This window comes from Pungitius pungitius, chromosome 15 (genome assembly GCF_949316345.1).
Source record: "Pungitius pungitius chromosome 15, fPunPun2.1, whole genome shotgun sequence".
NCBI classification, from domain to species: domain Eukaryota; kingdom Metazoa; phylum Chordata; class Actinopteri; order Perciformes; family Gasterosteidae; genus Pungitius; species Pungitius pungitius.
The window spans coordinates 8,828,586-8,853,476 of record NC_084914.1 but is presented as its reverse complement, the minus strand read 5'-3'; the positions used below and the strand labels follow the sequence as shown (position 1 = coordinate 8,853,476).

Genomic DNA, 24,891 nt, shown 5'->3' with positions numbered 1-24,891 from the left:
TTTAAAAATCCCTTCCTGTGAAGTGCATTAGATGGATCTTTCCATTTTCACATATTACTAAAACAACACTGCTGCTATTTTGTGTTTGTGTGGAATACAGAGTATTAAAAGTTGTTATGGTTGTGTAAGGGCCATGTGATGTGTAGTGCTCAAACTTAACCTTTGGGCCAAAATATCTGCGGCAACATCAGAGCTTATTGTTGACTATAAATGTACCTTCTGTTTACATCATTAAAGCACAGTGAACTTAAAGCCCACATGTTGAAATCCGCAGCCCGCAGGATAACAAACCACCTCGGATTAGGTCAAATGTTAACCAATTTGGCCACTGGCAAGGACGCCCTGACGCAGAATGTGTTGCTTTTCATAACAGGGATCCTAATGAATCATCTTCAAAATGTCCACTTTTTGAATGCTTGCTCTAAAAAGGGCTTCTTGTCCTGCAGAGCACATTTTAAATCTACTGAAAAATGTACAACCAAGGCTGAAAGTCTGCCTTAGAAGAATACTGATAGACATTTTGCCTGCAGAAACACTGTCAGAGATATTTTTCAAAGGACAGAAAAACAGATCATCGCCAGTGCTTGAAATTTCCAAAACACTTCCACATTTAATGTTGAAATGGAAGAATATAGGCTGGATCTAAATGGCTGCTTGAGGTGACAGACTTTTGATGTGTAGTCTAAATAGCAAATGACCAAAGATCAAAATCCGAATCGTTTTTGTCCCATTTTTAACATGAATTATCATGATCACAACTGAATTGAAACATCAGAACTGCAAACCTTGAACTAATCACTTGAACATTTTGACAAAAATGTACAGGACCAAAATGGCCTTGTCCGACACGTGCATAGCTGATCATAACTCATTTACTCCCGAGCTTGGCTGCAGTAAGACAAATAAATAAGCAAGATACCTCTATTCATTTTTGTTCTAAATGTCTGAGGACTTACTGCAACGGCACACCAATCATTTTAAATTATTGATGATCCTAGAGCTTGTTTTTCTTTTTGCAAAAACGTTAAACTGTGGAATATCTCTTTCATCTCTCTCCTTCGGCCATTTTTTCATTTCTCCACAGGGATTATCACTATCCTTGACTATCAGAGAGGGCAGACATTTAAACAACGCATTAACATTCATCATGTGGGTTATACACAACATGCCGACCAGTTGGATACAAAAAATGCCTAATGAGTTTCACAGTAAGAGTTTAACTGCAAATGAAAAATTACCTCTGTTATTTTGGGAAATAAACTAATCAAAACAATGATTTTTGTTGAAATTATTTGGTCATAGCGCGTTATTGTGGAAAGGTTTGCTATTTCCGGAGAGCCATGTGGATCTCAAACAACGAAATGACGTCGTCGTTCGTAACACCAGCGATTGGTCCGTTAAGCCAAAAGGGCGGCCCTTTTTGTTCGTCCATTGGTTGCGCTGTTAAATCCCTTCACCTGATTGGCCCGTAGCACTGCGCACCCATTGGCTGAAGGGACGCAGCGACAGTTTGAAAGTCGATGCTCACGGTCTCAGAGTGAGAGCTTGCTGGAAGAAAGAAAGGAAGAAAGGAAGAAAGACACATATTCGGAAGTAGTCTTGTTGAAACAAAGGTAAGCGCTGAATACGACGTTTTCCAGGAACTTAATTTAAACGCTCGTCTGTTCACAGAGTTGTGTTTCATTGTTGCATTGCGATCACTGATCTAACAGTATCGGTGGTTTGTGTTGATTAAATGAAGCACAGCTGTGCTGACGCTACATCAAGCAGCGTACTAACACCTGGGTGTTTACTGTGTCTTGCACAATGTTTAAAGCTGCATCTAAAAATGCTCCGAGCAAACCGATTCACTGTGAATCAAATGTGACCTCTTTGATTTGGCAGAAGGCTTCTGCCATGTTGGAAGAGGAGCACGGTGCCCAGCTGCAGTGCTGCGTGACGGTGGAGCAGCTGAACGCCTCCGGTCAGGCGACCCGCAGGCAGGTCATCCGAAAAGCCTCCGTTATTCTGGGCCGGAATGAGTTCAACGAGATCATCCTGCGGGTCCACGACGGGAAAACCCCGCAAAATCACCGCCTCAAAGAATTCAAGCTTTTTACAAAGTTCGCCAGAGAAGGGAAGTGCACCGTCAAACTTCTCCCTGAAAACATCCAGGTGCTCCTCTCCAACTGCCCCCCTGACCGGTTGAACCTCTTCCTCAAAACCTTGAGCATCAAACACCAGGCCCTGCTGAGCAGCAAGCCGATGACCGACCGAGAGAAGCTCAAAGCCGGTCTGCCCCGCAGCTTCGAGGCCATCAGCCCCCTGCAGCAGAAGGATATCCAGAAGGTCAACGAGCTGAGGAGCAAAGTAGCCTCCAAAGGGCTGGCAGACCGCACTAATCGCACGACCGTAGCAGGAACACGACAGCAGGTCAAAAGGTCGAGGTGTGACACTAACTTCAGCCCAGTAAGTGTAAACTCTTACTAACACAAAACCTTGTATTAATCTGCCGCAGACTAGAGAGCCAAAATCTTCCCTCCTACATCCATTGCACGCTGTCTTTAGTATCTAATCAGTTGACTGTTTGTTTCAGTCGAAGGCCAACCCCAGCAAAAAGCCCATCCTGTCTCTGCCATCACGTAAGCTGAGTAAAGAACAGGCCACGGTGCTCACTGCTGTGCTGAGTGGCAGGAACGTCTTTTTTACCGGAAGTGCAGGTAAGTTTGATGATATTAAATGCAACATTTTAACAAAAACTCATGCTTGATGATGCTCTTTTGTATACTGTTTAATTGTTTGCATTATTGATGCTGCAATTTAGGAAGTTTTTCTGGGAATTAACAAGTAATATTTTTAAACTCATTTTTGAAACGTGTGTTTTTTCAGGTACAGGAAAGTCGTTCTTATTGAAGAGAATCATGGGATCTCTTCCTCCAAAAAGCACGTTTGCCACAGCCAGCACAGGAGTGGCTGCATCTCACATTGGAGGAACAACATTACACAACTTTGCTGGTAAGTCATTGCCTCAGAGGAGATGAAATAGACTTTAAGAAAAACCTAAACAAATCACAGTGGTGGGATATGCACATGTTTTACTGTTAAATTAATACAATATGGCATCTCATTCAAACAATTGGTAAACTTTCCAGTTTCAATAATGCTTATCCGGACATTAGGCTGTTACTAGCGTTGGGCATGAGGCTGAATCTTCATCCATATACAGATGACAACATGAATAATTGTTATTTGATTAATCTTTTCCTTTTTCTAAACAAGCCAATTGTGATTCTTCAGAGCTTAGTTGGCATCAAAAAGTACAGTACAAAAGAAATCTGTTTGGAATGATGCTGGCAATCATTAAATCCTAACACCTGAAAATCTGGAACAGAGGACTGTTTGAAAAATGTCTGACTCAAATAACAGGAAAGTGAACTTGACAACTTTTCGTGTTCACTCTGTAACAATGTCGGCCATGCCTGCGCTTTCAGATTCATGAATCTTTTATAACCAGAGGCAGTGTCTGGTGTCTCGCCACCTCAACACGTGTCTTTAATTAAATCTCAATATACAGTAGTTGTTTCTTTTTCCTCTGGTGTGTTTTGACCATCTGTTTTCTCCCTCCTCTGGTGCAACCCCAAAGGTATCGGGTCCGGCTCTGCCCCCCTGGAGCAGTGCATCGAGCTGGCCCAGAGGCCCGGGGTGCTGCAGCACTGGACCAGCTGTAGACACCTCATCATCGATGAGGTCTCAATGGTGGAGGCCCAGTTCTTTGACAAGATGGAGTCTGTGTCAAGGTGAGGTGTCTATGAAATCCCTTTGTGATGCTTCAGTGTATCATTTATAATAACGATTTAATGTTAGATGTTTTCTTTGGGAGAGCTTTAACATGTGTTGTAACGGCTGCTGTCTGTCATTGTGTATTACAGAAGGTCGGTGTATATTCTAAGTGGCTCTAGCTATTGAAATGCATTTGCATATTTATATAAATAAAATATCTCTCAAAAATAATATATATATATATATATATATATATATATTATTTTTTCCTAAACCAAGAATGTGCCAATGTAAAATACTGCTGATATTTTATTAAATTTAATTCTTCACATTTTACAAATCCATGACTTGATTGATTGACATGACTCCCTTCATTAAAGCTCTTTGAGATGGCTTGTATTGGGTAGACACACATCCGCTTCCATTTAAAAAAAAAAAAAAAAAAAAAAAAAAAAATCCAACTTTTATATACTAAAGTGAGGTTTGAACTGTGTATTAATAAAAGGAGGACTATAGCTTATGAATGAATTTTATTGCGGTGATTCAAATTTTGAAATTCAGTTTCCAAACAGACTCCACGTCCCATTCCTTTTGTGGTGTTTTTTTTCCTGTTTGACGGTTTATTTACTGTTGCACACAACTTTAACCCACCAGCAGTGGCTATTAATTCCAACTAGCTTAATTAATTGGCTTCTCTCTTCTCTAATTATAAATCAAGTCAAGCAGCAATATAAAAGTTATTTTACTGTGTTGCTGCTCACGGACATGACTCCTCTCACAGGTCGGTGAGGAGGTCAACTGAGCCGTTCGGGGGCATCCAGCTGATCGTATGTGGTGACTTCCTCCAGCTGCCTCCTGTTTCTAAAGGAAAGGAAAAGGCCAGCTTCTGCTTCCAGGTACGACCAGCGTGTCAAAGAACTACCCTTTTTCTTTCTTTCGTTGAGCTAGTAACAATGTGGCCAGTACGCCAAAAGGATGGGACAAATGCAGACGTTTGATTTCATGTAGGCCACAATAAAAATATAGTTTAAATTTTAGAACATGATGAAAAAGTGTGCGTGTGTCCGTCCGTGTGTCTCCGTCCGTCCTTCGGGGTTAAAAAGCCATTGACAATTGTTCTAGGCTGTTCCTATAAGCGTGGATCTGTCCTACACTCTATGCTCACTTCCTGAAGGGCATAGATGGCTGTAATTTTAATTTGTATCTTTTACCATCCTACAGGCCAGGAGTTGGCGTAAAGTCATCCAGGTCAACATTGAGCTGATGGAAGTGCGGCGTCAAACTGACCAGTCCTTCATCTCCCTCCTGCAGGCAGTGAGGGTGGGCAGGTGATGTAATGGGCAGTTTTTGTACAGCTAATGGGATTCCAGTGTGCAGCCATTATCACCAAATGTTCAGTTGAATCTGTTTACGTGCATAACTCGTAGGCTTTTACAGCATTAAGAATTCCTAATGGAGAACTTGTCTTGATTAACACCGTTCAGGGTGACTGAGGACGTCACCGCTAGGCTGATGGACAGCGCGTACCATCGCATTGAGAGGGACGGCATCCTAGCGACCAGGTTGTGCACACACAAGGACGATGTGGAGCTCACAAACGAGAACAAGCTGCAGCAGCTGCCAGGTCTGACGTGGTCTGTTTTTTTTTTTGTTTTTTTTAATTAGGTAATTTTTCAAGTTAAGTAAAGTGTTACTTTGTACGGCTCAAATCCAAGAACAACTTGAACTTGTTAAAAACATGGTTCCTCAAGATATTTTCACTCACAGCCAGACGCCAGTTATTTTCTGCTGTGTTCATTTGTAAGAGATGACTGCATCCGGAAATTGGAAGCAGTGTTTTACTCACTGAGGACCTAGTTAGTTAGACGTTTTTTTCTTTTTTTCCCCCAATTGAGTAATATTGAATTCGTCCTTTGTTCCTCAGGGTCAGCACGTGTCTTTGAAGCACTGGACAGCGACCCAGCACTGGTGAAGACCATAGACGCCCACAGCCCCGTCAGCAGACTGATCCAACTCAAGGTTGGAGCTCAGGTGAGCCTGTGTGTATGCATGCCTCATTGGACTGGCTTATGTGTTGTGTGCCTCGGTTTGAACAAAGACCCTGTTTGGAAATGGAAGTCTTGTTCTTTTTAAGGTAATGCTGACGAAGAACCTCGATGTTGCTCGAGGTCTGGTGAACGGAGCGAGAGGGGTCGTCTCTGCTTTTGAGTCTGGAAAACATGGTTGGTATTTGATTTATCTTCAAACATATTACAGAAATATTCAGAAATACATAATTTATTCATGTGCCAGAATGGCAAATGCTCTTTTATGAAAATACAGATTGAGTCTTGTAACAATGGTGGATTTTCGTCCATGTGGGTACATTCCCGGTTTCCTCAGGACTCCCACGTGTGCACTTCCTCTGTGGTGCCACGGAGGTGCTGAAACCTGAGCGCTGGGTATTTAAGTCTGGCGGTGGCCTCCACCTGAGTCGACTGCAGCTGCCGCTCAAACTGGCCTGGGCCATCTCCATCCACAAGAGCCAGGTGAGGAACGGTTCACTCACGGCCCCGTGGTGATAGTACTACAACCTGTTTTTGTGTTTCCCATGGGACACCAGTGCTGTCTTTCTTGAGTGCTAACTCGCACAATCAATGTGTCGGAAGAAAAGGTTTCCTACCTTGTGCGTTAAAGTCACATAGCAGGCAGAGAGAGACTCTGGCAAGGTGAGTGAGAACGGGAAGTGATTAGAGGCCTGGTCAAAAGCTGTGCACACCAACCCAGGATGTGTTATTATAGGTAATGGAAACCATTTATCAGGACCAATGTCAGTGCTCTAGAGCGGAGGCGCTAAACCACGAGGGAAATAATGATGAAATCCCAAACCTAGAGCCCTTTAGAGGAAAATAGTGAACATTAAATAAATACAAATAATTGAGTTGATGCTCATGTTGCTTTTGAATCTTGTTTTTTGGTCATGTCTTGTGTCAAATAAGAGTATCCATAATGCGGTTTCTTTTTATTTTAGGGAATGACGCTCGACTGTGTGGAAATCTCCCTGGCTCGAGTGTTCGAGAGTGGTCAGGCTTATGTAGCCTTGTCTCGGGCTCGAAGCCTGCAAGGTCTGCGGGTGATGGACTTTGACCCCCGCGTGGTCAGGGCGGATCCAGACGTTCTAGTCTTCTACAAGAAACTGAGGAAAGAGAGACTGCTGATGCAGGTGAGTGAGGCGATTCTCCTGTCCCGACTAGTGACAGTGTTGGTTGAGACCCTTTCCTTGATGCGTTTTGTGTTCCATGTCTGTCTGCAGGCCTCCATGGATGATTTTCTCGGCAATAGCAACAAGGAGAACCCTTCGTGAGGGTGAAATAATCTACTGTGACAACATGCGCTGTGCATGGCATGAATTTTTTTTTGTGGACTATTTAGCCTTCCTAAATGAAGGCCAGAGCATTGACAATTGCATTCTACCTCATGGTTATTTCTGCTGCACTTAGTTACACTGCCACCATCTGGCCATTTGCTTTATTTAAGAGCTTATTTTAATGACTTTTTAATGTAATACCTCATGTATAGTAATGTTTTTAAAGTCTACGTGGAACATTAAATGGAGATCTTTTTTTACACTGCCTTCTGTGATTTATTAGCATACCCAATTGGTTTAACGCTGAGTTTTGAGTTGTGGTAAAATGTAGGAGGTGGCATCTTTACATAAGTGTCCATCACTGGAAAGATGCTATTCTCAAATTAGAGGTGGGTAAAAGATTAATTTTTTTTGCAATCAAGAAATATTTAGGAAATTGACTCATTTCATTGTATCAACAAACCAATTCATCCTCTTGGGCTTTTTAAATTTCAGCCACCAGTTCCACTTCATCATTGAGTGGTACAATGACACCAGACACTGGATACCAGAGAAAATGTTTATTTTCTAGTCTGGACAATAAATCTGTAGCCTAACCTGAGAAGAAACACACATTGCCAGAGCAGCATGTTTTGTGTTTGCATGTGAACAGACTAGTGACAATGATGAGTCCTTTTCTCGATTTTGATTCCCTCACTTCCTTCAAACACCGACTCATTGCACAACGAATGGTATACAGAAATGGTTATGTATTTAGTCCAGGAACCTAAAATGATACATTAATACACAGGAAACGGGCAATCTTGATAATTTTACAATTTTTGGCAGAGCTTGAGCTGCAGGTAGAGCTGGCCAGGAAGGTTATTTCACGTTATTGAACAGCTTGTGTGACACCTAAAAGAGAAGAACATAATCAATATGTTATTGGAGGTAATCCATACAAATAAAGTCACATCTGGTGTTCTTTTCTGGGCACACGGGGGGGCAGCATATTGTATTTTTCCTCTACTTCAACCCTCTGTCTGCTCAGACACACACTTACACAATGATCCCGTGCATGCAGGAAGTCAAAAAGTTCTTCAGTGCATTCTTCAGCAGTGTTGGATTTGGAGCCAACTCTGGTTTCACAGGCCTCCAGACGCTCTTTTGCGTGCACACAGTGTGCCGTCTGCTCACACTTTGAACGCAACGTTTCTAGAGGATCCTGAGAGGTGAAAAATGTTGTATATGGAAAATTGAGTCAAAATATACTTTACACAAATAAAATTTGGAATAATGTGAATGATACCATATGATTTGTCAGTGTCTACATTACTTTAATGTTGCTGTGGGTAAAGATGGGATAAATAAAAGTAAAGTGTCATTTAGTAGTTAAGTTATTAACTACTAGAGTCAGTGAAAAAACCCTAAAATAGCAAAAATACAGATTTTCTATACGCTGTTTACCCACGAAAATATCACTTAATTCAGGGTCGGCCTCATGTAGACGCTGCTCACTTTTGGACTAATATTTTTGTCCTTATATATTTTCTTTATAAAGTTATTTTAGTTTTAGCGTCCATGCTTTCACTATTGTTGCCAACTCTGTATTAGCAGGTAAATTAAAGATTAATCCGACCCATTAACAAACTTACCACCAGGTCTTCTTCTTCCTCCTCTTCCTCCTCCTCCGCTGGTGCATCTTCCTGATAGTCGAGGACATTAATTTGATGAGCAGTTTGGCCGTAACGTTTTTTTTGAAAGTGTAGTACATGGTGTACACTTTATTAAATATACCCAAAATACAATTAAAACTCATTAAAATCAAACGCATGTCTTAGATTCTCATACATAATTTATTGAATGGAGTGGAGGTCCAAATAACTGGCGCCACTAGTGTTGCAACCAGAGGAACAAATCATAGTAAAGCCAAGCAAGAAACCTAAAATCTTAATCTTCTAACGTCACTCGTTTCACCGAAGTGACCAGAGTCACCGCGTTAGGTAAGGTAAGCCAATGCATTCAAAAAGCGACGATAAAAATGAAAGTATCTTTCTATTTTTCAGTACCTCGTCCTCGGGGTCGCCGTATGTGAGCATCTTTCGCTCAAAGCCCATGATTAATGCAGTGGAAATGTCCAAAAATCCCAGCAGAGGACAAATAGCTCGTGAACTGCACCGCTGTAAGTTGAGGTCGTTAAGAAGGAAGAAGCGAAGGATAACCGGATGCTTCCTATAGAATGTTTCCTATTGGTTAAACGGTGTTACTGAAGTTGCTCTAGTCCAATCAGGCTGCTTATTCTTCTTCTGTGGCTTTTAATATCAGTTGGCAAACACCTGACGTGTCCGCTACCGCTGCTGGAGTGTGGACTAAGGATAGCATCGCTAATACAATAAATAATCAAATCAATTAAATACTTAACCGAATGAAAAGAAACGAATAAATAAGTTAACATAGTTTAAATTATTGACTAATGGTTTGTGTAAAAACAGCCTATCACATAATCACTGCCAGCGGAACCTTTATTTTAGTGTCCGTAGCGATGACGGACCAAAGAAAAGGTTGCACTTAAAGATGGCGCTGTTCATGGACACAAGATTATTACTGAGGAAAGTGAAAGATTTAAGATTTTTCACGCCAAGACGAAACCGAGTAAAGGCAAAATGGGTATGTTATCAAGAAAGTAATAGATTTAGTGGTTTTCAAAGTGTGTAATACTGTGTGTTCTTTTCCGGTTTGGTTTTGTCTGCAATGTCCATATAGAGACATGCAAAATTTTAAATAAATAGTGAATGTAATTGAATCGAGAACAGTAGAATAGCATTTAAACATGGCCATGATAGTTATCTCAATTGTCCACATTTAACTGAACCAGTGGAAACTCTCCAAATAGAACATCAAAGCAAGTGAACATTTAAAATCAGTATTTTGACCTTTTGACCTGCTTTTGGACAGGCTGCCACACCTACCAAGCACCCTCCCACCAGTCTGTCTCTGCAGCACTTTGATGCCACTTACAGCGTCCAGCTGGGGAAGTTGTGGCCATCAGTCCGAGTCGCTATGCTGTCAGAGAGGAAGTACGGAGCCCTGCTAAATAATTTTTCCCATGATGCTATTCTGGCAGAATTGGAAGCCCAGGGATGTAGAAACTTCCTCCGTGATACAGATACAGAAGGTAGGTGTCCATTATCCAAGGCTCAATCTGCTTTTCATTCAAGCATGGCATGCAGAACTGTGAAAATGGCACATTTTATATGGGTTGTTTTTAATTAAACATAGTAACATTAGTTTTAATTTAATAAAAACATCTCAGATTGGCACAATGAATGAAATATGAAAATATAAGTATTTTTCTTTTTTTAAAGCACAATATCCCCCCTCAAATTATTAATTTTGCATTCTTCATTGTATCTGCAGCTCACCTATGTTTGGGACAAGAATCTGAGGTTGTGGCCGATGTGGAATACAGCGGTATTTCCATATCTAAGGCATCTGACGTTGATGGTCACCAGCCATCGCCCCTACACCTCAGTCCTCACATCAAGTGCTTAGTGTTTCCAAGAGGAGATATCACAAGATTCAAACCCGCTAGGTGAGTTCATCCGTTTTTTTTGTTTACATATTTAATTTCAAAATATTTCAAGCCATCAAGCCAAAGTGTTTGAACATTTAGAAAACTGTTCACTTCCAGGAGAAACAATGTTTGCAATTCATTTTTTACTCAGTGTATTTCATTTCTTGTCCTATAAAGACCAGACGTTTGTGGGTTGTTGGGTTATTATCTGATGGACGCAGCGTCTGTGCTGCCTTGTCTCGCGCTGAACGTCCAAGAAGGTCACAATGTGCTTGACCTCTGTGCTGCTCCAGGAGGCAAGACCCTGGCTTTACTTCAGACCCAGTCTGTTGGTAAGAAGAATGCTCTCGCTTTTTGTTTTCTTCACTTAATGCTGTCCTTACGTTTTAGTTAACTCTTCATCAACTCCTTTAAAGGGTTTTTGTGCGTAAATGACGCCTCAGTGTCTCGGACGTTACGACTGAGAAGAGTCCTCAACAGCTACATTCCTAAGTCGCTTTTAACGGACCAGAAGCTACGCATCACCTCCTTTGACGGCACCAAGTGGGGTGATTTCGAAAGTAACACTTTCGACAGAGTAAGCTATTTTTCTTTGTATTCACATGGCCACTGATTGAAATGTCAATTTGTCCAGACCCTTTCTTCTATTCGGTCTTCAGGTCCTTGTTGACGTCCCCTGCACCACAGACAGACATTCACTGATGGAGGACGAAAACAATATATTCAATAAGAGCAGGACCAGTGAGAGAAGAAGACTCCCGCAGCTGCAGCTGGAGCTACTGATGTAAATTTGGTGAAAATATTGGGTCGTTGTACTTATGAGATTACATTTTGTCAAGTGGTGTAGCTACAATTTGAAATGATTATTTTTCATGAAGTGAACAAACCCTTTCACCTTTCCCTACAGGGCGGGGATCGCAGCAGCTTGTCCAGGTGGGGAGATTCTTTACTCCACCTGCACACTCTCTCAAATCCAGAACCAGACTGTGGTAGAACAGGCGATCTACTTGGCTCGCGAGAACCACGGCATCAATCTTCAGGTCAGTCACACGCACACAGTTTCACCGTCAATAAGAAACTGTACATTAGAGATTCAGGGATACAACTCAATGATTGCATTAAGGTTCTTATCTCTAGAATATCGGGAATTCCAGATTATGACCACAGTAAACCAATTACAAATAATAATTTGACTGTTTTGTTTTCCTTCCCCCCCCCCCCCCCCCCCCATTGGTTCTGATCGTATCTACATTCAGGTTGTTGATCTGCAACCCCTCACCCACATGTTCAGTAAAACCTTTCACTTTGCTCCTGACCTCCACCTTGGTGAGATGGTCATCCCCCACTTAGCAGCAAACTTTGGCCCCATCTACATGTGCAAGCTGAGGAGGCTCACATAGACCGTGACAGCTTTGCCTAAAAGGACTTGTGAATGACTGTGTTACGGTTCTATGAGCGAAGGATGAGTTAAGCTGTCGATGTTGGAGGACCGTAAATTGACAGTTTTTCATCATGCTGGTGGACTTTTGAAACACTTGAACTACAGTCTGTTAAATGTGACAAAAACACACACAGAATCCATGATATTATCATTGTGTGGTACGTTGAACTGCAGTTTTTTATGGAAACTTTTTTCTAAAACAGCAGGAACACTTCATTAAATTAATGGAAGTCTATGTTTTTAGTTAAGTTTAATTTAGTCAACAGTTTTGGAGTCAACCAGCTTCGCAATGTGTCTTTTTAATTGTAGCTTTACTTTTTCACCTGTAGGTGGCAACAGAAGCTCTAGATTAAAACTATTCTGTGCACACTGGAAGACCCTAAAGGCGTGTTTTTTTAAGGTTATATGTTGACAAAAGATCCAGAATGCATATCCTTAGACTTCCCATTATCGAAACACAAATTTGCATCAGAATTACCGGCTCTCTTTGAGCCCCAAATGAAAATGGTATTGGCTTGTTTTATGGTTATTCATCAAGTTTGATGGCTTTGTCTAATAATACAATATGTGGGTATATGGAAGAAGGGCATAATGAACAGGCATAAACTTTCATTATTTTATCTGGATTGACTCTGCTTTGCATTGACATTACTCAGAGTTGAAACGTTTCCTCTTATCACTGCCTAATGTGAGCGGAGAGGTGCCTCTCTTACCATCACACCACCGATGACCCTTTATGTTATCCTGGCCAGGCAATGTAGCGTGAAAAACGTGTGTGTGTGTGTGTGTGTGTGTGTGTGCGTGTGTTTGTGTCTAACGAGTCCACCATCCACACCCCTCTGTCATTAAGCTGCTCCAAGTGCAGGAGCCGACTCCCATCCCCATGCAGGGATGGACGCCAGCCATGCGGCTCCCAGATGAACATTAAAGAGGCAGCAGAGAGCTAAAATGGGACATTTCGCCCTGTTTTGCCCCTCTGCGTTTCTGTTCCACAGATGAGTGCAGATAATTTTCTGTGCGATTGTGAGTGATTACTGTATTACTGTGGTAAAAGGGGGATGTATCTGGGAATGCGGAGGGAATTAATGACACATAAAAACTATTTTTATATTGACTGCTTTCGTCTCCAGGGCCTTGAATGCCTCCTCGCGCATCTTGTGATTACCTAAACGTATTGTAAATATGTGTTTCCTATGCGCTCTTACATAAATTTACATGTTTTAACACTCTGGAGACGGCAGACTGTTAGAGATGAGTTACTCTCTATTCTGCCTATAGACTTGACTCGCTGTCTCTTATTATTGAATAAGCCAATGAACCATTCTGATTTTGTGTCCCTGTGTGTAAGCCTGTGTTTGGGAAACCTATTCTTTGTATTAAAAAGATGAATATTATGGATTTAACTACACAACCCATGCTCCTGTTGTGTTGTCAAATACAATTTCTCCGTGGCTTTTTTGATAATAACACTAATAGCACCATATATTCACCTCGTACCACACAAGCTTCTACTGAACGAAGGACATTGTACGCGAGGTAACGGCCTCCGTGTATTAAAACAGAGCTTCTATACAGCATGTTGTCCGATGACCGCAGCAGGGAAGAGCAACTGAAACTTCATCCTCTCTGCTTTGTCTGAATAAGTTGATTACTTTCCACAATTGGAATTAAGGATTTTATTTAGTTTCCTCGGGACAGACCGCGTAGAGGTGAATATCTAAGTGTCTTTGTCGGACGTGGGACGTGGAGATCAGACGTGTGTCCCAGTTGGCGGCGGGAGAGGGGATCTTCCCGGTGGGGGTCTTTGTCGCAGATGCACCGAGGCTGAGCCCAGCAGACGACGCTGCGCCGCCCCGCGGGGCAGAGAGAAAATGCTATACAGTCTTTTTCTCTCATTGTCTTTGTCCTCCCTTTACCTATACTGGCATCCAGTTGTCGTTTAGTGAAATTATTACTTGTATGACATTCAACTGAAAATATTGCAGCACATTGCAAGACTGAGGAGGTGTGACATCAAAAGTTTGCCTTGATTATCTTTCCCTTAATTGTTTTCAGTACTTCGTTTTTTATAGAGGAAATAAATAGAGATTTGCAGAACGAAATGATCTCCTACTATACTCCAAGGACATTTGTATGGTTTCATGACCACTCGGGTAATTAATTTAGGTACTTTTGGCCATAATGTATTTGGCTATGCAATCTTTTAACCTCTGTCAGAAGCAATTGTGGACAACGTTCCAAATCTATTAGCAGGCATTTTTGTAACAAAGCAGAGCCTCCTTCATTCAGCCCGGATCGGTCTGTGCCTCTGGACTCAGGGCGGGTTACTGGAGTCTTCCACACGCTACTTGCTTGAAGCCTGCGAGAAGCCATGATTTACACTTCATCTTGATCATTTTGAGGGTACGGCTCGGGAGGGACGTCGCTGAATAACTCCTTCCAATGACTTTTTTCTGTCAACAGTTCCCTGTAAATTGTTGTAAAGTATTATACTTTTCTAAAGAGTACCATCTAGTGACAAAAGCCTGAGAAGATAAAGGGCATCACATATAGTAGCCTCAAGGCTTTATGTAACTTTTAAAGAGCTCATATATATTTACACACCTTCTCTTGCAGTCAATTGCTAAAAGTGTCCTCTCATAACTTCAGCCTTGAACATGAGCCATGAACTCAATATGTGATCTAAGCATTCCCCGATAGAGTCCGTACTCCATGAACTGGCTGAGAGCACTCTTTGGCTCGGTGAAGCCCGCATTGGAAATGCAACCGTAGGTTTAGGCTGCAGCCAGATTAAGAAGAGAGAGAATGGGGGTTTTCTTCTCCCTAAGAAGATTAGCCAGGGAGGGGCGAGATGGCAGTAAGAGTGTTTAAGAAAAAAAGGACATGAAGAAAATGGAAGATGAAGTGGAACTAAAGGAGGGTGGCCAAGGATACACAGTTTAGCCACCTGTTGTCTAAAGCTTGATATAACTCCTCTGGTTTCTCTTTATAACAGTCTATCTCTGCCCTATCTGTTATTAAATATAACTTTATTAAAGTCAGGGGTCAGGAGGTCAAAAAAAGGGCAAGGATTGTTGGCGTTCAACCCCTGAAGCATCATGAGTGCGTTTTATTATTTGAGCATTAAGTTCTCAAGCAAGTTTTTGCTTTTTTTGCATGTAAATGTGCAGCTGTGAGCCTCATTGTATTGTGCGTCCCCTCTCACTTAAGTTGCTGCTGGTGGTTTCCTGGAGGGCTTTGATGTGTATCTGAGCAATGCACTATTAGAGGGATTTCCCGGGACCTGACAGCTTAGAGAATATGCAGTGAAATGGCAATGCCAGGCGGCTAAAAGAATGCTGGAAACAGGATTAGGATCATATTCTGGCAGACCCTGTCACCTCCTCAATGGGCCGAGGTTTCTAATGCTGCCACTTTTCATTCTTGCCATGGTTAAAACCTTTAAGAGAACCATGGAGAGGAGGAGAGAAAAAGACCACTGATTGAATGGTACACTGTGATTTTTGTGTGGGACTTGCTCCGAGGGGGCGGGAGGAGGGAGGAGGGAGGAGGGGGAGAAAGCGAGTCAAAGCAGGAGATGAAGCATACTGGTGGGCCTATGTAAATCACAGACCTGGCTTGTTTCAAACTAAAACAAAATAAACTGCAACATTACTGTTTATTTTATATATTTGATTATTTGATAAAATCTGTGCTGGCATGATGTTTCCCTTTGAGCTCACACCCACTTACACACAAATACACACATGTCATCACTTGCTTAAAGGGAAGTGGATGGAGATACGTCTGTGCCTATAAATAGGTGATTATGGCAGTAGGTGGTGAATATACAGCCCTGAGTGTTAGAGATGGAAGCACCTGATCCAGCATCAAGGGCTCAACACAGTTGACCCTGCAGCAGTACAATCTAGCAATCCCTGTTTAACCCCCGGGGTAGTGTGTGGTGCGCGTGCGTGCGTGCGCGCGTGTGTGTGTGTGTGTGTGCGTGCGTATGTGTGTGTGTGAGGGGCGGGGGGTTAAGGAAAGAGAACATTTGGAACAAGAGTATTCCCTAGAGCTCCATGGGAGGAAATCCTGCCGCGTACACCTGAACAGATTCCTACACCTGGATCACAAGGACGCTGCACCAGTCACGTGACCAGAACGCCCTTGGCTGAGGACACAACACGTGGTGTAATAAAACACAACGAGGTCACATTAATGCTGCTAATCTGGTGAGATCATTATCCTCTCATCGTATCCGCTGGTTGTACGGTGGTCTTTTATAACGTGGGGGGGGGGGTCTCCATGCGGTTATTATTTACACACCAACTAGAGGACGATTAACAGCAGAGCAACACAGCCGCGTTAAGTTTGCCGCGGGAAGAGCAAGGGCGCAGGTTGAATGTTGGAAGCTTGCTGCCCCGCGTGCGTTTGAGTGTGTGCGTGTGTGCGTGTGGGGGGGGGGGGGTCCGTGCGTTTTGACAAACCATGCTGTTAAAGATATAATAGCAGCATAATCACCGCCGCAGGCCGTCATTCTTCAGGATAATGGCCTGCTTATTCATTGGGGACGTTTATGTCTCCACGCGGCTTTTTTTATTTTTCACTACGTTGTTCTTTTTTGGTCTCCTTTCCTCGCGGACATCTGCATGCAAATCTCATTCACTGCATCAGTACGCTTTCTATTTGAGCTATATTTAGCTTGCTTTTACGTTACCTTTTTGAAAGAGTAAATGTTTGTTCATGCACCTGACCAATAAGTTTACTCATTTCCTTTTACTCCAGGTGCATCTGCACACCACCTAAACTGTATAAATATGCAGCACAGATTTTCATTATGACACACTTATAAAGATCTCCAAGCAATGTTTTTATTAGCAATTATTTTACAACAACACTAGTTCAAGTCTACATTGTTAGAGAGAGATAAAGGAAACAACACTGCTGATGGTCCACTCACTCTCTTCTCAACCATTATAAATCTATCTATGACAGAGACAGGAGGGTCATTTGAATAATAGCAACAACAGAACCAAATACAGTCAAGACAGCAGCACACAGAGAACTCAAGTCAATTCACTTTCTTAGACTTTTTCTGTCTGGATTAAAACAAACAGCAGATTTCCAGAAATCTACATTTGTTACACAGACAGCCGGGGGGAGGAGGGGGGGGGGGGGGGATACAGGTACGGAGTTGCCGGTGTGATCAGTGAATACAATCTTACACTTTGACAGCTAAAGGAATTTTATCTGAGACAGAGTCCATTATCAATTATACAACTTTACAATTACATTACCAGTAAACATTAATAGATAGACTTTTTATATTTTACATATTAAAATAATGTGCATTTTTTCATATGAAGACCTCGGCTTCCAAAACACATTAACAGAAAACGTCAGAGACGTGTGTAATCTTCCTCAAGTGCTATCAGTCAGTCCGACTTTCGGGGGAAAGCTGCATGAGAATATTAAGGCGAGAATAAACGTTGACAAAATATGGATCAGTACATTTTTCCAATTCTTTTTTTAAATTTTGTTTTTAAATAAAATTGTTTAACTTGTGGTAAAGTGATTAGTGTTGCTAACTTAATTGGCTGTTTCCTCGGTCTTAAATGGTATGCATGTTCATATTTTCATTTGCGCCGGCTCCTTCAGCCCGGGGCAAAATGTAATTAAAGGCTTAGAGAATTTAGTCACTGAAATCATTTTCTCATTATCAAGCCAGCCTCTGTACAAACTGTTTTATATTACTGGCCATTAAACTGGTAAATTAGTCACTTTTAATTATGCTATTAAGGACCACATGGCTTGACGTTTATTTGTTATTTATGTGCTGTTATGTAGTACATGCTATGTACATAACCATGGTGCTTAATTGAAAGGTTTAGGGGGCCCGTGACACAAAGGGTCTCTTTGTTGCAGGAGTCATACGTTCTTTCTCCGGAACAACCAGTCCAATTCCTTCACAAGTGCCTCATTTATTCACATTAGCATTGTCTTTGAAACCCAGTGCATCAATCATCCACTGCGTAAATCAGAGATTATTGTTGACATTTTTTCAAAATCTTTTTTGAAGGTGCATTGCTGTGTGTCTGTGAAAACATCATCATAAGAGTCAGGAATACTTTAACCATCCTCTGAGTTGGGAAGTTCATTTGATCCTTTTCGTTATTCTAGCAATGTTTTATCTTTTGTATTCTCTTTTCCAGAGGTCATACTTTTGGACCTTGAGCTGTAAACTGAAGCTAAGTGAAGTCAAACCAGCAGTTTGAGCGTTGTGCCCTGCTTTAAAAAGCTGTTAAATGTTATAGGTCCAATGCATAGTGGGATGTTTTATGTTGGGACAGCTCTGCGTGTCCTGCGCCCGCGTGCTTGAGAGGGGGTAACTATGCGACTCCTGAAGAACTGTCACGGACACGCGGTGATGACGTGGCCCGTATGGGCCGGGTTTTGTCATCCGTACAATCAGATTCTCAGTTGGACATTGTGTCCAGTCCCAGCGAGGCGGCGTGCTGCTTGGCCCTCAGGCGGAGGTTCTCGATGCTTGTGGTCTTGCTGTTGTGGCTGGTGAGGCCGCCTGCAGCCGACGCCTGCAGCAGCGGGCTGCTCCACACCTGCTGAGCATGATGGGACAGGGACTGGTAGTAGGACTGGCAGGGCAGAGAGCCCAGCGGCGCGGGGGGCATGTTGACATTCATTCCCAGGTAGGGGAGTGAAGATGGGGCGGAGAGGTCAAAGGCAGGGTAGTGCACCAGGTTGTTGGTGGCGGCCATGTGCTGGCGGAACTGCTCCTGCAGACGAAACAAGCTGAGAGGGGAGGAAGAATAAGAATGGCTCTGGGAGAGAGGACCACTGCTAGAGGAGGAGGGCGTCAGTGACGGGGAGACCAGGGGAGAGTCTGCAAAGAGAGAAGAGGGGATTCAATTTATGGTGAGGTCATGAAACAAGTTTGTGGAGAATAAGGATAGGAATTACGCTCCAGAGTAGAAAACCTGTTTGTTTGTTTACCTGGTTTAGGGCTGAGTCTTTTGCAGCCTGGAGAAAAGTCCTCAGGAGTCACTGGTCTCTCACACTTTGTCCCCTCTCTCTGAGATTTACTCTCGTCCTCCTTATCTGTGGCGTTGTCCTCCGTCGCCGACTCGCTACCGGAGTGTTCTGCTGACGTGACGTTCAGCTCCACGTCCAGCGGCACAGGATGGACTACAGGACCGTCTGTCTCCAGAGAGGAAGAGGAGGGGGAGGAGGAAGATGGAGGGAGCTGGGTGTCGGGAAGGATTGTTGTGGACGGAGTCGCGTCCTCCTTCTCGCTTCCTCCTTCCCCAGAAGCCTCCTTCTGCTTCTGAAGCTGCTCCTTCTGGAGACTGCGCTGCTTCTTACGGAATTTGGCCCTGCGGTTTTTGAACCAAACCTGATGGCAGAGGCGAGAAGAGAATGGGTTAGATGGAGAACAAGGAGAAGAGATACAACATGGATGTAAGATGGACACCAACACATTAAATGATTGATGTCAGTGGCAAATAAAACTTCATGTTACACCATTAGAGAGCGTGTCCAACAGAATCATTAAATAAATCAAAATCAGTTTCAACAATAGCAGTTTAATTGGATATAAGTGAACATCGTATTACCTCAGATTCACTTGCCTTCTTTCAAAATAGTTACCTCCCCAAAATCAAAGGCCACCCCCCATGTATTTAGGTTGTACAAACAAACTGTGGTCTATAGGCATGCAATTACACAGAGTATGAGGGACGTTGACTAACACACTACCATATATATATGTTTTTTTATACTGCACAGTACAAACATACCTGCACGCGGGCCTCTGGCAGGTTGGTGCACATGGCCAGCCGCTCCCTCATCACCACATCTGGGTAGTGGGTCTTCTGGAAAGTCTTCTCCAGCGCCTCCAGCTGCTGCGCGGTGAAAGCCGTGCGGCTGCGGCGCTGTTTGCGGTGCTGAGAGCCGTAGCGAGCCTCCAGGATGATGTCTTGAAATGCACAGCCGTTGGAGAGGAAGCAAGTTTATTTAACTATATGATGATATATATAGTGCTTCATGCAGAACTAATTACACTTTCAGAAACTGGAGCTGGGAATGATTATTATCTTTATTACTTATTTATTTAAGTCCATGTTACTTATTAGAAAGTAATGCGTGTTTTAAACCGTTCGAAGGCACGGCGACCACCTGCACGCCGCAGCCAAACACAAGTGAGTGTGTGTGAGCGTGCACTTAATTACCTGCCAGTCTCTCTGCCAATGTGAGCGCGTGCACGGACGGCCGGTAGTCGGGTGCGTGCTGCGCCTGTTGCGCAGCCTGCTGGTGCAGGTTGTACATGGCGCTGAGGGAGTTCATGGCGTGCAGAGAGTAGCCGTTCACCCCGTAGTGCTGCATGGTGAGAGGTCGCTACCTGCGGAACGGAGCAGAGGATGGGCTTTTCAAATGGGGAAGGAAGGAAGGAGCATGCTGCTCTGCTTTAAGGGCCTTAATAAAACGTGTTAAGAACATGTGATCAAAGGGGGGGAGGGAAATCACATATGTACTGAGTTGCCGAATATTATAATGAATGTATTCTTAGCCCGAATTGCAGGTCCTCCGGCTGAAGGGCCAATAGATTTTTAATGTGCTCACTCAGACAAAAGTGTTATCTATTAACATCCAATTATCGCTGTGTTCAATCCATTTATTATACAAAAGACGTTTAATTGGGGTAATTATCGCTGCTTCCCATAATGAACCGTGACGGATGCCTTAGTCATGAATTTATTGTCGCTTCTGTGATTCCGGAGAAACCAAATCTCCACTGGAAACGTTGCTTTGGCGGATCAACTCGTTGGTGAAACGTGTTGGAAAATTAAATTAATAGTTTTTTTTCGGGTCTCGTTGGCATAATCTAAAACTGTTTCCAGTTGCATGATTGTTTATTTAAGACTGACCTTTTCACTTTCAATTTCCTGCAACACTTAACTTCAAACTTCGGCGATTAAGTTCTGTAATTTGATTTTAATTATTTAAAATTCAGCCTTGAAACTTGCAGCTTCAAATATTACGGAAATTCATTTTTTTAAGTGCATCCATAGCAATTTCCCAAACAACATTTTGTACTTCTCCTTCACCAGCTTTTACATGAAGCGCGTGAGACACATGTATTAGTCCGGAGGAGGCTGACAGGGGGGGAAATCTCTGAGGCCCAACCAGTTATTATAACTATTACAGATACCGCAGGGAAAAGATCTAAATCGTTTTCTTGTATGACAGGTACAAGCGAAGGGGTGATGTGATTGAGCATAGGCTCTCTAAACATCTGTGACGACATTTGTAGGTTATTATTTCATTCATTTCGATGTTGGGCCTTTACATTTGAATAGTTGACGATGCTTTCTTTGTGTTGGTTTTTATGCAGTTAAGTTAACAGTATTATTTCTATTTAAGAATCGTTTATATTTCTCCATTATCTGAAAATCTGCAGTAGCCTATCTTTGTAGTCATTTAACATTTAATTGATGATTTAACCACGGCCGTACTGTTTGACATAACAAAATTACAGGTTTGACAATAAAATGTCGATTTTAAGCAGTAAATTCTAGTATACATCGCACAATTATAACCAATTCTTATTCAACACCACAAATAATAAAAAATAAAATAAAAATGTATTCAGATACACACATAAAGCCATTTAAACGTAATTTATAAAGTAAAATATCAGGGGGGTCGTTTTTAGCGATCTTCTATCCATTTATGAACTTTTCAGGAAAACAGAGAGCGAGTGTGTGTGTGCGTGTGTACATGAGAGTGGGTGTTTGCGTGTGTGTGTGTGTGTGTGTGTGTGTGTGTGTGTGTGTGTGTGTGTGTGTGGTGCCCGCAGTGCCCATTCCCAGCCCATTAAGTGGCCGCGGCGGCTGATGAATGTGATCAGAGGCCAGTGGGGAATAGTTTAATTCGTCGGGACAGAAGGTGCTTCGCTAAACATTTACTTTACTCCCCCAAGTATTTGAGTTGAATGGGCCCCCCTCCCCACCTCCCCCCACCCTCCCCTTGCCCTCTCTGGCGGCCTCTTATCCCATCGGCCCGGGGCAACGTTTTGGCTGAGATGTATGGCCTCTCTGCGGGTAAAAATATGCATGTTGATCCCCATTTGGCTCCCCGTCTAATGGAAGTGCAAATAGGTTTCGACTGCGAGACCCTTCATTTATCATCAGCTCTGACACGGACCGACGTACAACGGGACTGGCTGCTTAGCTCCGGGTTGAAGGTTTGCGCGTATGCGCGGCCAAGTGTGCGCGTTCTGTATAGTAGGTCAACGAATTTTCTCTATTGGTTTTTTTTTAATTCTATTTCTGTTTCTCAGAAAGTGAATTTGTAATGGGATATTTCCCCGCTCATTGGATGAAATGTTGCGTCTCTATTTTTACAAACATTTCTCACAAGCTACAGAATTGTTGTAGCTCACCTTTAAAAACGAATCATGAATTAACTGAAGCGTCTGCGTGGCACCTCGATCTCGCCAACATGCTTTCTGAATGTTTGGCTCACAAGCTGGTCTACTTTACAAGCCGTTCATATTTACCACCACACCTCTACAGCCTGAGTGCTACTGCCCGTGTCCAATGCTGCACAATAGCTCATCGCTGAGCCCGTCAGTGCTGTTATTGTCATTCATAAGCCTCTCCGCTCCGGGCACTGGGCCCTCCTGGCGGCCCTGCGCAATGCTCCCATTATCAAACCGTCATTATGTAAATTGGCATGTACAGTGCAAGTCTTTGATCCGACTAAATTAGGAAAAATGTTATTTGCTGAAGGCCCTCGGGGGCACGAGTCGACCTGCCGACCTGTTCTTTGCTGTGTCACATGGCCAGCTGTCAGAAGGCGACCGACGTGTCTTCGATTTTCTACGAGCTGAAAAGTCTTTGCTGTGCAGACGCGTGATTGCAATTTAAAGGTATTTCGATATCTAATATTTAGACTCCCAATGACAGATTGACATTACTTATATTCTGTAATAAGACTTAACCAGAACATTTTATGGTAAAAAATATATATATATATATGAAGCACTTTGGGGTGATTCCGTTTTCTTATGGTAAACTCCAAAGAAGAGTGTGATGTTTTTACCCAAAAGGAGAGGCCTTTTATTCGGGGTATGTCTTTATTGCGCACGTGCACAAAGCAGGTGCTTGTTAAGGGTTAACCATCTTATGTTAGTGTAATATTATTTATAATTGGGACCATTATGTGATTTAGTGCACGTGAGTTAACATTTGCTGTTGCGTAATAAAACTTAAAAATAACAGATTTATCATAAACGTATTTCTACATTTCAAACTGGAACTGCTTTCATCTTTACTGAAATTAAGTTGTAAAACTATTTAAAACTCTCTATTGTATACAGGCTAATGCACATATATTATCTTACACACACACACACACACACACACACACACACACACACACGTCTCAAGTTTCTGGCAGACTGGCTTAGTACGCGTAATAGTTCAACAAGAACATTAAAGCATGATTGAATACCTTGTTTCAAACGTGTTTGAAATACTGAATAAAGAAAAGTTGTTACCTCTTGTAGAGACAGTCGTCTTCCTCTTCTACACAGACAATCCTCAACTTGCAGGTGTCCCTCCGGCTCCTGCGGCTGCTTGGTGCTGTCTAGTATTATTTGTTACTGGTTTAATACCAGCTCTTTCTAGCGTCCTTTCGTCCGGCAGTGAGATACACAAGTCCTCCAAGTTTGTTGCTTGCACTTCAAGTCCGTCCGAGCTCCAGCTCCCGTCTGGCGCAGAGGTGTGAACCCGCTATCTGCTGCTGCGCGACAGCCCGGTGGAGGGATTTTAAGGACAGCTCCGCGGGGGTCGTGCTGGCTTCCTATTGGCTCTCCGCACTGTCAGTCAAGTAAATGAGCTCGCTGGTCTTTCAGTGACAGACTTCTGGTGTTATTTTCAAATATGATCAATTTAAGCACATTATGTCGGCTAAATCCCTCCGTGTCAGTCTACGTGTTAGTTTTATTGACGTCGATAAACATCCCCCATATGTGAAGATTGAAGCTTTTTAATGACTCTGTTTTTGTAAAATGTTGATTCGTGATCGATATATGGTAGGTCTCATTTGTTTTCTTTGAATTCGGCTGCAACTTTTGGAATACGTGTATGCACTCACACTTTAAACAAGTGAGTAAATTAGTTCTGCAAGTTTTGCTGAATGCCGTTTATAATGGAAACACGTTAACAACCAATTTTCATGTTTTTTCTTCTTTGAAATCTACACAAACTGCTCGTATGGATCATGCATCCAATTCCTTTAGTTTTTGTGAGAGAAAAATTCCACCAATGTTCGGTTTGTTTGCTTTTCGGCTTCTTGCTCCATGCAGGAGAAAGAGAGAGAGAGAGAGAGAGAGAGAGAGCTTTTACAGAGATGGCTAATAGATGCCAGGGCGCTGCCTTTAGACTCTGCCCCGGCCTGGAAGGATTTGGGATGGGATAGGGAAGACAAGACGCCATCTCAGCCTCCAAAAAACCCTGTCTTAAAATGACTGCGGGTAAGAGGATTAGGGCAATAATGCCCTTCTCTTCTTGAAGGGTTTTAGAGAAGATTTCTTCTCCCGGAGAAAAACCGTTTAGGTGGGGAATTAAGGGCAGCGCAAAGTAGCCTTTTAATGTAAAGCTTGCAAATTTTGGGGGGAGATCGTTTGGGAAAGTGCTCTGTCTATAACGCCGTTTTTGTTTTTGTCTCTGACCATGGTTCTCACGGTGAATACATTTGAGCAGTAGAGAGAGATCAAACGAAAGAGAG

General features: G+C 42.7%; 4 protein-coding genes across 6 annotated transcripts; 2 read left to right on the top strand and 2 right to left on the bottom strand.

Annotated features, from left to right (window-relative positions):
* Nucleotides 1–1,559: 1,559 nt before the first annotated feature.
* Nucleotides 1,560–7,636, top strand: pif1 (PIF1 5'-to-3' DNA helicase homolog (S. cerevisiae)). 2 transcript variants are annotated; one of them, XM_037459397.2, is made up of 13 exons: nt 1,560–1,613; nt 1,885–2,448; nt 2,576–2,699; nt 2,869–2,994; nt 3,623–3,776; nt 4,541–4,655; nt 4,981–5,087; nt 5,244–5,383; nt 5,684–5,790; nt 5,894–5,981; nt 6,142–6,287; nt 6,770–6,961; nt 7,052–7,634. In XM_037459397.2, exons 2-13 carry the CDS (start codon nt 1,897–1,899, stop codon nt 7,100–7,102), a joined length of 1,902 nt encoding a protein of 633 aa, XP_037315294.2. In that variant the 5' UTR covers nt 1,560–1,613; nt 1,885–1,896; the 3' UTR covers nt 7,103–7,634. The 2 variants fall into 2 exon arrangements, with proteins under 2 accessions (XP_037315294.2, XP_037315295.2); XM_037459398.2 differs by having other exon boundaries at nt 1,571–1,613; nt 1,888–2,448; nt 7,052–7,636.
* A 14-nt stretch (nt 7,637–7,650) lies between these two features.
* On the bottom strand, nt 7,651–9,304 carry LOC119209812 (cytochrome b-c1 complex subunit 6, mitochondrial-like). The gene is made up of 4 exons (XM_037459399.2): nt 9,154–9,304; nt 8,740–8,790; nt 8,148–8,309; nt 7,651–7,999 (listed from the first exon to the last, which is right to left on the bottom strand). Exons 1-4 carry the CDS (start codon nt 9,199–9,201, stop codon nt 7,967–7,969), a joined length of 294 nt encoding a protein of 97 aa, XP_037315296.1. The 5' UTR covers nt 9,202–9,304; the 3' UTR covers nt 7,651–7,966.
* A 299-nt stretch (nt 9,305–9,603) lies between these two features.
* nsun4 (NOP2/Sun RNA methyltransferase 4) lies at nt 9,604–13,621 on the top strand. Of its 2 annotated transcripts, none has more exons than XM_037459477.2 (8): nt 9,604–9,751; nt 10,040–10,259; nt 10,502–10,676; nt 10,836–10,990; nt 11,075–11,235; nt 11,318–11,442; nt 11,566–11,698; nt 12,950–13,621. In XM_037459477.2, exons 1-8 carry the CDS (start codon nt 9,659–9,661, stop codon nt 13,025–13,027), a joined length of 1,140 nt encoding a protein of 379 aa, XP_037315374.2. In that variant the 5' UTR covers nt 9,604–9,658; the 3' UTR covers nt 13,028–13,621. The 2 variants fall into 2 exon arrangements, with proteins under 2 accessions (XP_037315374.2, XP_037315373.1); XM_037459476.2 differs by having other exon boundaries at nt 11,915–13,619.
* A 3,637-nt stretch (nt 13,622–17,258) lies between these two features.
* dmbx1a (diencephalon/mesencephalon homeobox 1a) lies at nt 17,259–24,137 on the bottom strand. The gene is made up of 5 exons (XM_037459491.2): nt 23,660–24,137; nt 20,328–20,497; nt 19,896–20,074; nt 19,093–19,492; nt 17,259–18,982 (listed from the first exon to the last, which is right to left on the bottom strand). Exons 2-5 carry the CDS (start codon nt 20,479–20,481, stop codon nt 18,558–18,560), a joined length of 1,158 nt encoding a protein of 385 aa, XP_037315388.1. The 5' UTR covers nt 20,482–20,497; nt 23,660–24,137; the 3' UTR covers nt 17,259–18,557.
* Between the last annotated feature and the right edge of the window lie 754 nt (nt 24,138–24,891).

Bases quoted from the DNA above. Each gene is read 5' to 3' on its own strand.
- pif1 (XM_037459398.2), top strand. From the start codon at position 1,897: ATGTTGGAAGAGGAGCACGGTGCCCAGCTGCAGTGCTGCGTGACGGTG. The intron at 2,449-2,575 runs GTAAGTGTAAAC...TGTTTGTTTCAG, and splicing joins GTGACACTAACTTCAGCCCA to TCGAAGGCCAACCCCAGCAA. The intron at 5,791-5,893 runs GTGAGCCTGTGT...GTTCTTTTTAAG, and splicing joins AACTCAAGGTTGGAGCTCAG to GTAATGCTGACGAAGAACCT.
- LOC119209812 (XM_037459399.2), bottom strand. From the start codon at position 9,201: ATGGGCTTTGAGCGAAAGATGCTCACATACGGCGACCCCGAGGACGAG. The intron at 8,791-9,153 runs GTACTGAAAAAT...CTCGACTATCAG, and splicing joins ACGGCGACCCCGAGGACGAG to GAAGATGCACCAGCGGAGGA. The intron at 8,310-8,739 runs GTAAGTTTGTTA...TTCACCTCTCAG, and splicing joins AGGAAGAAGAAGACCTGGTG to GATCCTCTAGAAACGTTGCG.
- nsun4 (XM_037459476.2), top strand. From the start codon at position 9,659: ATGGCGCTGTTCATGGACACAAGATTATTACTGAGGAAAGTGAAAGAT. The intron at 11,236-11,317 runs GTAAGCTATTTT...TTCGGTCTTCAG, and splicing joins AAAGTAACACTTTCGACAGA to GTCCTTGTTGACGTCCCCTG. The intron at 11,443-11,565 runs GTAAATTTGGTG...CTTTCCCTACAG, and splicing joins CTGCAGCTGGAGCTACTGAT to GGCGGGGATCGCAGCAGCTT.
- dmbx1a (XM_037459491.2), bottom strand. From the start codon at position 20,481: ATGCAGCACTACGGGGTGAACGGCTACTCTCTGCACGCCATGAACTCC. The intron at 20,075-20,327 runs GTAATTAAGTGC...GTGCATTTCAAG, and splicing joins ATTGGCAGAGAGACTGGCAG to ACATCATCCTGGAGGCTCGC. The intron at 19,493-19,895 runs GTATGTTTGTAC...CTCTGCCATCAG, and splicing joins TGCCAGAGGCCCGCGTGCAG to GTTTGGTTCAAAAACCGCAG.